The 13,634-nt window shown below is 40.8% G+C and overlaps 1 protein-coding gene across 2 annotated transcripts in view; it reads left to right on the forward strand.

Moving 5' to 3' along the window:
• The window catches only part of map3k15 (mitogen-activated protein kinase kinase kinase 15), an 18,475-nt gene extending 6,931 nt beyond the window's left edge, over positions 1-11,544 (forward strand). For both annotated transcript variants that reach the window (XM_051067010.1, XM_018679301.2), the window contains 18 exons: positions 287-336; positions 457-552; positions 707-794; positions 916-1,049; positions 1,462-1,589; positions 1,854-1,984; positions 2,474-2,579; positions 3,684-3,841; positions 4,074-4,257; positions 4,666-4,843; positions 5,457-5,631; positions 6,425-6,610; positions 6,843-6,948; positions 7,068-7,308; positions 9,176-9,288; positions 9,379-9,485; positions 9,606-9,682; positions 10,522-11,544. In XM_051067010.1, the coding sequence (XP_050922967.1) occupies positions 287-336; positions 457-552; positions 707-794; positions 916-1,049; positions 1,462-1,589; positions 1,854-1,984; positions 2,474-2,579; positions 3,684-3,841; positions 4,074-4,257; positions 4,666-4,843; positions 5,457-5,631; positions 6,425-6,610; positions 6,843-6,948; positions 7,068-7,308; positions 9,176-9,288; positions 9,379-9,485; positions 9,606-9,682; positions 10,522-10,615 (2,352 nt within the window). In that variant the 3' untranslated portion in view covers positions 10,616-11,544. The remainder of the gene's footprint in view (positions 1-286; positions 337-456; positions 553-706; positions 795-915; positions 1,050-1,461; positions 1,590-1,853; positions 1,985-2,473; positions 2,580-3,683; positions 3,842-4,073; positions 4,258-4,665; positions 4,844-5,456; positions 5,632-6,424; positions 6,611-6,842; positions 6,949-7,067; positions 7,309-9,175; positions 9,289-9,378; positions 9,486-9,605; positions 9,683-10,521) is intronic.
• The last annotated feature ends 2,090 nt before the right edge of the window (positions 11,545-13,634 follow it).

Below are 13,634 nucleotides of genomic sequence, written 5' to 3' on the forward strand. Positions count from 1 at the left end.
TTCCTTTTCAGGAATGCTACAGTATATTTTCTGCATGGGTTTTCAACATTTCAGGTTTGACTGCTCCTGACTTGGGAATTAGCGCCATCAGCTGTTTATCTCGATGCACCAACATCCTTATGTTTACATAACAGTAGTGGATGGACATGCTCATTAATTTGCATTTCTTTAAAAAGACTGACTTTGAGCGAGCCCTTAATGCCTTGATCCTGGTTAGACATGTGACTGCTCTGAGCAAATGTGAACAATGTGGGAAAATTAAAAACGTCATTCTTTTTCATTACAGAAAGGGATCCATGAGTGGAACTTCACTGCTATGTCCATAAAGGGCATTAGGTATGGATAAACAGTGGAGGAAAGTTCCCAAACTGTTTCATGTTGAACATTATGCAGCTAGAAAAGAAAGAAATATAGTTGAAGTAAACTTAATCTAAGCTTTAACTTTCCTGTCTGCAGTATCAGTAAGTTTGACGAGCGTTGCTGCTTCCTCTACGTCCACGATAACTCAGACGACTTCCAGATCTACTTCTCCACTGAGGAGCAGTGCGGTCGGTGAGGACACACACCTCTAGATGTGTCTGTGTAGGTGTGTGTGTTTGTCCATGTTTGTGTTCGTACAGTACGTGTATGCGTTTGTATCGCCACATGACGCGAGAGCCATTAATCAGAGATAGTTTTAATGTCTGTGTCTGCTAATGTGCTTCAGGTTCTGCTCCATGGTGAAAGAGATGATATCTGATGGGACAGGAAATGCTGTGGAGCTGGAAGGGGAGGGAGATGGAGATACACTGGAGGTCAGGGAGTGTTTGTGCACTTGTGTGTGTTGGTGTATAGTCAGAACATTTATCTTTATAGTTCCAGTTGATGATTACTAATTCTGAATATGTGTATGTGTTGATCTTTGTGTGTTAACAGTATGAGTATGACACCAATGAGACAGGGGACAGGGTGGTGTTAGGCCGAGGAACTTATGGAGTGGTGTATGCTGGGAGAGACCTCAGCAACCAGGTCCGAATCGCCATCAAAGAGATCCCTGAGAGAGACAGCAGGTGAGGCAGTGACCTCTGACCAAATATAACTCCCCTCCACATTAAAAAGGTTGGAAAGACATAAAAATGTATTTCCCACATTTGTTTTCTTGTCACAGAGTTCAATTTGTGCTAGCAAAACATTGTTAAAATTCACAGAATTCTTTTTGTACTAGCATTCTTGCACCATATTTCTGACAGTTTTACTGAGACACTAGCTTAAAGAAAAACTCAGCCCTAAATGTTTGGATTATCAGAGAAGGGCGAGATGATATTACATCCTGTTACATAAATGTCTTATTTCACAAAATTCCTACAACACTGGGTTGTTTGTACTAGAACATAGTGTAGGAATATGAGAAGTGAGAAGAGTGCAGCAGGTTGATACTGTGACAGAATATATGTGTTGTCTCTTTCTCTTTCTGTGAATCAGGTACTCACAGCCCCTTCATGAAGAGATCGCCCTGCACAAGTACCTAAAGCACAGGAACATTGTTCAGTACCTGGGTTCCGTTTCTGAGAATGGATACATCAAGATCTTCATGGAACAAGTGCCTGGAGGTGTGTTTGTGCGAGACAGAAAGAGATGATGCAACAGATGTACTGTACTGTGCAGTACAGTTACCCATGAAAAACAGCTCCAGATATCCTTGTTCACAGAACTGACTGGGCACTAAAATCACAATTCAGGGCTAAAAATTGACAAACTGTCTGTTCCAGAGATCGATGCTTGTGACCTCTGGGTTACCGGGCGGTCTCTCTAACTGCTTGGTCATCTTCCCATTTCATGATAGGTTTTGGACACTCCTTCTCTCCTTTCTCCAGGAAGCCTGTCTGCATTGCTGCGGTCAAAATGGGGTCCGCTGAAAGAAGCGACTATAATCTTCTACACCAGGCAGATCCTGGAGGGACTCCGATACCTGCATGAGAACCAGATCGTCCACCGAGATATCAAGGTACAAGAAATAATGCAACAAGTTCAACATTCAGACATTTTAACACGTCAGGTTTAAGTACTTTAACAGTGATTATATTGCTGTTTTATTTAGCCGCTCTATTATGCAATGCCAGTGAGCAGGCCCTGGAAATACAACCAGTTATTAATAACACCTGTTTACCAGCAATTACCAGCTATGACATGTCAAAATGTCTGCTGTGAAAAAAAGTTCCATTGAGCCCGATGACTCACTGGAACAGTCACTGGAACAGATCCACCATTAATCTAGTTACACCTTGTTCCTGTCTTTACAAGTCAAATCAAATGTCTGTGAGAACAATTCTAATGCGCAGATCTGTTAACATTATCACTGATAACATGCAAAGTTTCTTCAGTGTAAAAAAATCAAAGTTAACTGTTTCAGAAAACTTCATGCTCTTTGTTCTTTGCTGTTATTATTGTATATAAACCCTCTTTCTCCCTGTCTTTCTGTCTGTTTCTCCTTTAGGGTGATAATGTCTTGGTGAACACCTACAGTGGTGTCTTGAAGATCTCAGACTTTGGTACCTCTAAGCGTTTGGCAGGAGTCAACCCCTGTACAGAAACATTCACTGGTAACTTAATCAATTCATTAATTCCTCCTGCAATAAATTCCATTGTTGTCCAGCTAATATCTAGCACACAAAAAAACGATTTAGATCGATTTTACTTCCCCACATTACAGATTTAAATAAAAATGGACTTCAGTGTTCTTTGAATCACTTGAAGCTGTGGTTTGAAGACATGATATTAACATTCAAATTTGAAAATCTTTCAACAACTGAATTATTACAACAACTTGTCTAAAACAAAGTGGATAAACTTCCTCAGTAATGTCTCACAGGGAATTAAACTGTGCACAAGTCCCTACCATAGACTGACAAAGTGCCTTGACAAAATGCAGTCCAGGCTGCATAAATGGAGTCATAGAAATGCTGCAGTCTCAGACTATGAGTGTAAATATCAAATGACCCTCAAAATGTCAAGAGCCACTATCAGCCTCTATGGAAACACTCAGACATGCGAGCACCTGCACATTCATCGGCCATCTGGCCTTCTCCAGTGGCCAGAGAGGTGTGTAATTAGATTAGCTAATCAAGCAGAGGCAGAAGGGTGTTTACCTTTCATTAGCAGGTGTGTGCATGTGTGAGTGTCCTTATCTGTTTCTCCTCTGCTGCTTCACTCTCTCTCCTGTGACTCTCTTTTTATAGCTCTCTGTCTCTCTCTGTTTACATCAGCATTTTAGAGCAGGGCACAAATACCAAATGTGCTCAGAATTACAGACTACAGACACAATACTTCAAATAAAATGAAATATAATTAGTGGATTCATTTTTTCTTATCTGCTTCAGTTAGCAGTTCGTTTACAGAGCAAACCTGGCCTGGATTTCAAATGCAAACTGTCTGTATTTGAAGGCAGATCATGTACAGCGTACACCAGTTTGAGTTCCTGTCGTTTGGAGTAGGGTCTCCAGTGAAGTTAAACCTGAGTTTCTAATCATCTTTTTAGATAAGACAAGTCAACTTTTGCCATCTGTCCAGAAAAGATACATTTCTAAATCTTGGTTTGAGTCCATGAGTCAAACAAAGATGTGTTAACACAGTAAATAAGTTAATTGCCTACCTTTATCTGTTAGGAATAGTTGTCCCAGGTTAATATCTAGCTCTGTTTGCTGCAGGTACTCTGCAGTACATGGCGCCAGAAATCATCGATAAGGGCCCTCGAGGGTACGGGGCCCCGGCTGACATCTGGTCACTGGGATGTACCATCATAGAAATGGCCACTGGGAAACCCCCCTTTCATGAGCTGGGGGAACCACAGGCAGCCATGTTTAAGGTTGGTATGGACTCTGTTTGCATATATTATTGCATATATGTTTATGTTTAATAAAGACACAGAGAAGCTACTGATTATTTCCAACTGTAAAGGCTAAGAATGTAGCAGTGAAACAACCCTACCCCCTTTATTACTTTAGTCATCCTAAGCCTAGTCCCTAGGCTTAAATCCCTAAACAAATATCCAGACTATACCAGATTATTTTGTGCTTGGCTGTGGTTGTGTGTTACAGGTGGGCATGTTTAAGATCCATCCAGAGATCCCTGAGTCTTTGTCACTGGAGGCCAAGTCATTCATCCTGCGCTGCTTTGAGCCCGACCCTCATAAAAGAGCTATCGCCTCAGACCTGCTCAGAGACACTTTTGTCCGGCACAACACCAAGGGCAAGAAGAGCAAGATCGCCTTTAAACCATCAGGTCAACAAATGTACTCCAAGATCATATGTACATTATGAAATATTTAAAATCTTTTGGATTTTTGTTCAAGCTTTTTGTCAGAGTAGCTGATGTAGTCACCATTTCATAAAGTTGAAACTGATAATTCCGGTATTAGATTGTAAAGGTGTAAACGCCATGGTGACAAAATGTACGCTATCGACCACAACTAATGCTGTCATGGAGATTTTGCAGAGAATTAGTTGTGCACAGCAGAATAAATTTTCTTTTGTCGATCAGTTCAATAATTTTTAACCAACAATGAATAGTTTTACTTGAGACTGAACTAAATTTACAAGATGCGTCATGACATTTTTACTCAAAAAGGCTTCTGTAAATTTGTGTCTTCAGCAGTTCATGGCTGTTCTCTATGTGTGTGTATTTTTGTAGACTACATCCACAACGTTTCCCTGCCGGTGCAGTTGCAGTGCGAGGCCACCGGGAGCAGCAGCAGTGAACATGGCTCTGTGAGCCCAGACTGCGACTCCAAACACGACGTTTTCTTCCAGAAGAAGAAAAGCTCTGGCTCTGAGAACCTGCTCAAACCCCCCAACTCCAACTACCTGAGGTGTGTGTGTATGTGTGTGTTTAAGTATAGTCAGTGAGTTCATTCAGGTGAGCTGTGTCAAGTTTATAGATTTTACAGGACTTTTCCAAACTTCAGAGGTGAGGCTCTGAGTTCTTAAATATTTCAGATCCCATTTGTCTCAGCTGATACTGCTTTGCTGAATTTTCCTAAAGAAGGATTTTACTGTTACTGCTCACAAAATTTTGCTGGCACAGTACAGATCATGTGAAAAGATGTGAATGAATGTGCATGTGTGTGTATATGAGTGTGTGTTTGGCTGGCAGGTGGCCTTATTGTGCTCACAGTGTGCTCTGCTGCCTTTTACAACCCTGATATCATAAGGTCTAATCATTTTATGAGCTTCAGCTAGCGTCTGAACACACACTCAGTGTCACACACACATCTGCGCATGCACAGACACAGGCACACGAATTGTGGTGCTGACTCATGCTGCCTCTGCACTTTCCTGGGCACACATAGTAGCCAGGAGAGGCTTGTATCTGTAAATAAACTGAACGGAGCATTATGCTGTTGTAAATCTTTTGTGTACTCACTGTCTTGTTTTATATTGCTGTGAGATCATTCTGTGTACTTGTGTGTGTGTGTGTTGCAGTGTGCCAGATGAGGGTTCGGTGTCAGAGGACCGCAGTGCCCCCCCCTCCCCTGAGGACAGGGACAGCGGCCTGTTCCTGCTGAAGAAGGACAGCGAGAGACGGGCCATTCTGTACAAGGTCCTCAATGACGACCAGGAAAAGGTCATCTCCAACCTCAAGGAGAACCACATCCAGGTGTGTGTGTATTTGTGAGAGAGGAGGACTTATTCTTTGATTCCTTAAACTGATATGACAGCTGCCATTCATAATAAAAAATATAGAAAAATAGATGAAAACCCCAAACAGAAGGATCAAATTTAAAGCTCACAGCTTAGCTAAATACATAAATGTATTAACATGAAAATCAGGTGAATTGCATGAGGCTCAGATTCGCATTAATTCAGGTGGGATTCCTAAGTAGTAGTATATTTCACTTGTGATGTTGACTGTAAAAATCCAACTACATGGCCTTCACATGTAAGAAAATAAGCCTGCACTGGTGTCTTTTCTGATACTAACACTAGAGGGCACAATAGCCACATGTTTTAAAATCCTACAAATAAGAGCTTCAGCAACAAGTACTGTACTCTAAAAAGGTGCTGACCCATTCAGTTACTCAAAACTGGTGTTAGTCTATTAGTAGGATGAGCGTCTTGATCTCGTTTTCAAACAGGTCCTTAACTCAAAAATACAAAATATATAATGAAATACATAAAACAAATCAGCATAAATACATCCACATAGATAAATAAATACATCTCCCAAGCCTAACCACCCCCACCCTCTGGTTCACCTCTGATGCTATATACATACAGTAAATGTACACATACCCAGACAAAGCTACATACATATATTAACATGCAGCCACACATGAGAAAGAAATTATTATCACCAATAGACTTTAGAGGTTATCTCAGTAAAGATAAGTCAATGCCTCACTGAAGTTAAATTGATTCATGCATGTAAATGTGTGTATTTCTGTATATAGGGCAGTGAGGAGCTCCAGCTGTCTGTCGACCACATCAAGCAGATCATCTGCATCCTTCGAGACTTCATCCATTCCCCAGAGAGGCGGGTCATGGCGGCCACCATCTCCAAGCTCAAGCTGGACTTGGACTTCGACTCCACCTCCATCAATCAAATTCAGCTGGTGCTCTTTGGCTTCCAGGACTCGGTCAGCACACACGAGCACAGCTGGAAATTTACATAGAAGCTCATTCAGAACAGTATATGCAAGAATAAATACTTTTATACAAAAGGTTTGACCTCATTAATTGATGATGGCACATTATAGAACAGACAGCAGACAGACATATCCAGTTATGTCAAATTAACTCCAGTGAATGTGTAATTTCAGGGTTAGAGGTCTAAATATCCCCCTGTCTGTTTGTGTGTGATGTTCTCAGGTGAACAAAGTCCTGAGGAATCATCACATTAAACCCCATTGGATGTTTGCCATGGATAACATCATCCGCCGAGCTGTGCAGGCAGCCATCACCATCCTTATACCAGGTGGTGGCTCAAACTGCCTGAGCTTTTGGCACCATCTACTGGACACATACTGTCCCACATCTGCATGTAAAAACTAGACATTGGCCTTGACCTTTGACCTTTAAACTTTCAACCAACAGAGCTACAGACCCATTTTGGCCCAGCGTCAGAGTGTGAGGGAGCAGAGAAAGAGGACGAGGTGGATGAGGAGGAAGCTGAGTTTGGCCCAGTTTTAGCTCCTCACACCGACGACTCAGGGACGACGGCTGACCCCACCCACTCTGCAGCCAGCGCGCTAAACTCCACCCACTCCCAGGAGCCCCAGCGCTTGCATCATCAGCTGGGTGCTCAGCTGGGACGACTCAAACAGGAGACAAACAGGTACAAAGATCACATAAAACACTCCTTTTTTCCTTTCCTGTGTTTAATCTGAGGTCAGGGAGTGTCATGAAGATTTCAACAGTACTTTCCAGACACAGACACACTCACACATGGAAAAAATTGCTTCAGGCAGTCTTCACATCGTGTGAATAGAAGTCATGATGATGAAATTCCATTCAGGAATTGGAAGAGACTGAGAGAATGTGCACCTACAAGCACACACACCCAAACCTGCAAAGTCACATACACATACACACACACACACAAGCATGCCACAAATGCAGGTAGATGTCTTTAAAACCCACAGGCTGATGAGACAGAGCTTGGTCAGAACAGCAGACGTGACAAACCTCCTCACCTTACCCTTTACCATATTCAACCAAGTCAAAGTCAAATTTATTTATTTATTTGACCAACCACTAATATAATACCTAAATGTGATTACTGATAATGAGAAATAATAAAATTAAACTTAAAAAACATACACTGGATAATTAAACAGTGCAATAAAAAAGCTCATAGAGATTATTTAGCCTTTAAAAAAGGAAGTATTAAAGGATGACTCATTACATTAATGTCATACATACACATTAATGCACATCTCTCCGGACAATCACTGCCACCTTCAAACATTTGCACTCTACACTTTACATTTCAATTATGTATATTTATGTTCCTTGTAATTATAGTATTTGTTTTTTGCTCTTTCTACTCCTTAACCTTACTTCTACTTCTCTATATCTGTCTTTGTTTACTATCACTGTTGTTTAGCACCGATATACCAAGTCAAATACCTTGTATGTGCAAACTTGCTTGGCAATAAAGTCTGATTCTGATTCTGAGATATATATTACTACCAGACTCCATTAGCAAAAACAGTAATTTTACTTTGTGGAACACGGGAGCTGCTGGAATACTGCTGCCTCCATTGGTTAGTTTGTTTGTGTTATTGTGTGGTATTTCCACCACTGAAAGTCACACAGTAACACAAACAAACTAACAGATTGAGGCAGTGATATTCCAGCAGCTCAGTTCAGTTGTCCATGGAGTCTGGTAGCTATATATAGTGATGTTTTTGGTTAAACAAAAAGCATCTTGGTCTTTAATAAAAAGTTCTGTCTCCATAGGAATGTTATCCATATTGTCAGACACCTGTGATAACAGTCTGAACTTATCAGTGGGAAAAACATTTTAGACATACTTTGTTAAGGACAAATTGAAACAGGCCCCAACAGTTAGAGATAACATACATTAGTCACTTCCTTCATAATTACAAGACTATCTATCATCTAACTCAAAAATCATGATAATGTGGGAGGAGCAAAGGATTTATTAACTGCGACACCTCTTTCATGTCTGGAATGTCCCTGTACTTTTTATGCTGGCACGACTTGGTGGAAACTAAAGCAGAGAACTGGTGAATAAAACAATGCTGTAAGAAGTGGCAATGCATAATATTGCATGACAATGTATTATAAAGCTGCACCCTGTAACAGCTGACACTGAAGTGATCCCTGAGTAAAATAGCGGAGGGCATGGACTTACTTCAGAGGGAAACTCTGTATTCTGTAAAATCTGTTGTATTTTCTGAAGGACTTTCCTCTCTGTCAGTTGGAGCCTGTGATTTCTCTTCATTTGTAGCCCCACCTCCCTCTTGGCTTTCATCCACACACCTGAAACTCATTTGTCTTTTTCTACTTAAGTGTCTGTGTGTTTGTGTTTGACCCCAACACCCTGATGAAGGCTTTCATGACTCTAGCACAGCTCTAGGGATGGTAAAGTCATACCTCAGACCTCCATGCTGTATGTCTGTGAGATCTAGTGCTTACTATAACAGATGCCACTGTGTCTGTGCTGGCTCCTGCAGGCTGCTGGAGGAGTTGCTGCAGAGGGAGAAGGAGTACCAGCAGGTCCTGAAGGCCACGCTGCAGCAGAGAACACACGACCTGGAGCTGGTCAGGGTCAGACACAGACCACCAGGTAAACACACCGACTAACCGACTGGTTGATCAGACTTCTTTTTACACTCCTCTTCTCTAAATCTCTGTTTTCTTTTTCTTTTTTTTTCAGACATTTCACCTCCCTCCATCTTCCACATCCCAGCAGACCACGAGCCAGACAAGCAGCTCACTGATTGGCTGAAAGAGCAGGGGGCAGATGCTGACACCATAGACAAGGTTGAGCATCTGTTGGCTTTTGAACATCTGTCAACAGCTTCTTCTACTCATGACTACAGCACATAAAGTGTGTTTGTAAACTACTGACTTACAGTTGTTTGTGTGTGTTTTCTATTCTAGTTTGTGCTGGAGGAATACACACTGACTGACATTCTTAATGACGTTACCAAAGATGACCTTCACTGTCTACGTCTACGGTATTTACTCTTTCATATCTGTGTGTCCTGTCACAAACTGACAGAAAACATCAAATTGAGCTACTTAAAGCCTGATGGAAGTTTAAAGTTGATTTTCTGATTGTTTCAACTTCTCTAAGGCTCCATAAATTGTTAAAGTGCCATTTCAGAGAAGTTAAATCCTACTGTCTCATGGATTTTAAGGTGCAATCTTACCAGGTCTGGATGGTTTCAGGCTATTTCACTGCAAAATCAGCATGTGCTTTAGGGATCTGGTGTTTTTACTTTAGCACACCTTGCAGATTTTTTGCAAGGCTCGCAGAGCTGTAAAATGTTTAAAAGAAACCGTCTGAAATTCATAGCCTCCAAGGCGTCAAGGGAAGAAACCACAAAATGTTAACTCAACAAGCATGCCAGGTAAATTAAAAAAAAAATGTCACAAAGAAAAACACTGATGGAGATGTAAATAGTTTGGAGGGTTGTTTTGCATTGCTTTGCATTTTGTTGTGCCATCACGCATGTTTTGCGTCGTCAGTTTTCCACATTTCAGATCTGTATATCAAAGGCAAAGTGTGATGTTATGAAGCTCCTACTGTCTCGGGCTCACCTTTTGATGACACTGGTGACGCAACCAAATCGGTGATGACAGAGCGTTTGAGATCCCATTTCAGATTCAGATTCACTGCCTAAAGAAAGAAAAGGATAAAATACGAAAAAATGAATTAAATCAGCTTCCAAGCGTAGATGAATTTGTTTTTCTCTAAGGTGAGGTGGCATCAGTTTATTTTATATTCTTCTGCAAAAAAAATTGATACCAATCTTCATCAAAACAGCCATGATTAACCTGTTCTTCCCCTCAGGGGTGGAGTACTCTGCCGCATCTGGCGAGCCATCCAGCGGCACAGAGAGCGAGAGAGGCTGAAGAGCGACGTGGGCTCAGTAGATGATGAATGATTGGGAAAATGTGGACTACAACTCTGGAGGACTCTGTTTTGCAAAAACACGCACATCCACACACTACCAGCCCTGCATGACCACCTCTCTCTCTCCTCTCTTCCTCCACTGTGCCTTTTCATGTTATAGTCTCTGCGTCGTATGTACAGAACTGACTGAGTCTTTAGTCGTCTGTGAATCTCAGACTTGACCAAACCAAAGCGCTTTAGTGCAGGCACTACTTTATGTATCTTTATGTGCACTTAAATGTGTATTTGCGCTGCTTCATGTGCTTGTGCTTGAAGACTTTCTAAGAAAAATGCATCTTAGTAAACAAGGAATCCTGCACTTCTTTCTTCAGTGTATGAAATGCCAGCTGTAGATTTGACAGGTGACTGTAAAGGTTTCATTCCTCAGAGAACACAGGTCACAGTCATAAAATAGTAGTCATTAGCAATTGCATTGGTTCAGACCTGATCACAACCTATGTCAAGACAAACTGCCAAGCATATGACCAACTCTCTATCTGTTGTAAAGCATCATCACAAATTTTATTTGCCTAAAACCTGCCAAACCACCATGACCTTAAGACTGATTTATCTCTCAATCTCCCTTTTGGGTCTTTCCCCTTGTTTATCTAAAATAAGACAAATTCCTCAAACAGCACACACTATTTACTGCGCTAGTCTGTCAGCTAAAGTCTAATGCCTTAAGTTTTGTAAAGTAAAGGTAATGTAGTTACACTCAGATGATTTACTGAAATATGCATACATCATGACTGCCTGCCCATAATAGATTTCCCTTATATTCTCATTGTAGCTGTTTTTTCCTCCTCTGTGTACCTGTATTTAAATGTTTTCTTTCTTTATTCCAGCTATTGTATGTATGAATGTCTCTGCTTTTCTGTTTCCTGTTTACTTTACAACTGCAATAAACCTGAATATAATGTACCTGTTGTCACCTGTCACTGAGGTATTTACATGGGCAGCGTTTAGGGTGATTGAAGACAAAATGAAATATGACACTTTCATCTTGAGGTCATTTTTCTGTGTCCTGATGTACACCCACAGCATATTTGTGAAGCCATGCCTCAGTAGATGCTTCTGAAAATGCATCATTTTCATTTCTTGGCCTTTTGACATAACACAAGAAAACACAAAGGCCTTCATAGAGTCTCACAGAGAAAGTGAAGAGACTGAGTAACCTTAGATGTGTCACTTTACACAAACCTCACTTTATTGCTGTTCTTTTGCCAGATTGTCTGCACTACATACCTGAGTGCTACCTGTTAGCCTTTTACCCACCTGAAACCTGTTTGTATGTACACCATGACCTCCTGCCTACTCCTCTCAGCTCTACAGATTTCATTATCTTAACTGACTGTCTGATAGTTGCAACTGTAAGTCTGTTGTTGACCATAGATCCAAGTAAACTACCTGTTGATCCAGGTGTACTGTTATCGGGTATCAAGATGATGAGACAGTTAGCCTTCAGATAGCACTTTATGGTATAATTGTGGTTATAAGTGAAGTCAAGTCAAGTCAAATTTTATTTATATAGCGCCAATTCACAACAGAAGTTATCTCGAGACGCTGCAATAATGTACCTGTTGTCTGTGTATTGGTTTTCGAAGGGAAAGTGAACTTTTGCTAGTTTATTTTTAAAGGGTTTGTGCACCAAAATAACAAAAAAAGTATGCTGCCTCACTTACCTCCAGTGGGTGTATGTATGCAGATATTTTCAGTTTTTATGATGCTTCTTCCTCCATCCTAGTGTAACAGTTGTGGTGATCCAAGCATTGCTGAATTAAGAGTCTGTGGCTCTGTGAGGCTGTATTTAGGCACGGTTTTGAGCTAAATGCTGCCTTCAGCACGCGTATGTTAATGTTTTGCAGATACAATTTTACTGTGTTCATGGTATTAGTTTTGCACATTTCCATGATAACAGTTGCTAATTAGCAGTAAACCCAAAGTACAGCTGAGTAATGGGATCACCAAGATAGGATTCATCCTCTGGACAAAATGTATGTCTGTGCCAAATTCAAAGCCTATTCATGTATGTGTTTTGCTTGGTTAAATACCACTGGGGGTAACTGAGAAAATATGTTTTCCTGTAATTTTGGTGAATCAGCCCTAAATTCCAGTTAAAGTTACATGCTTTCAAAGGTCATATTTTATTCCCTGAATAAAAGCCCATTTAGACTGCATCATAAAACCATTATCACCAAACTTTTTTTCCCAGGCATTTTCTGCCTTTTATTTGTGCATTGCTAGTGGAAAGAGACAGGAAGGACAGGAAGGGGCCAGGATCGCTGGGATAAGAACTCAGCCTTAATGGTATAAGCCTAAAGAGGTGAGTCAGCAGAGTGCCCCAGCAAAGTTATTAATCTTCAAAGTTTCTACACTGTTACCATTGTGTGTCAGTTGCAATCCCATTATTTTAAAGCCTCACCCAGAAACTTGGCCACTGCAAAGTCTAGCTGATGTGGAAAGCAAGCATTAGCTTTGAGCAATTATGTCAAGTGACTTCAGCCAGTGTTCTCACATTTACCAGCTAAACAGGTTTATTGTTTTCATACCAAGGGAACAAGGAAAACTTCTCTGTTCTGTAGAGAACATCTTGTATTTTGCTTTAAGTTTTAAGTCTGCTGTAGGGAAAAGAAGATTCCAGACAGTGGAATTTTATTAGAGGAAATAAAATGAATGCATCAGCCATAGAGGAAGTTTGCAGTTCTTGTAGCTTTGAATAGTTGTTCATAAGAGGATTAATAAAACCTTCACAATATCAGCTTGGAAAGAACCTGCATTGTCTGTGGCTGAATTATTCAAAGGTTTTCTTCCATGTCTGTGTGTGCATGGTTGCCCCACTATGTGTATGGTTAAAAAGTTAGTGACAGAAAACCAGGTTGAAACTGCTCAGTGAGCAACAAGGCTTAAAGCAGAAAAGAAAGACCTCAGAGGAAAACAGTTAAACAGTCCTTTTATCACCATTCAAAGAAACTTTATTTCTGCAAATTGTTACAAAAAATAGCACAGAATCA

This window comes from Lates calcarifer, linkage group LG24 (assembly GCF_001640805.2).
Source record: "Lates calcarifer isolate ASB-BC8 linkage group LG24, TLL_Latcal_v3, whole genome shotgun sequence".
NCBI lineage: Eukaryota > Metazoa > Chordata > Actinopteri > Centropomidae > Lates > Lates calcarifer.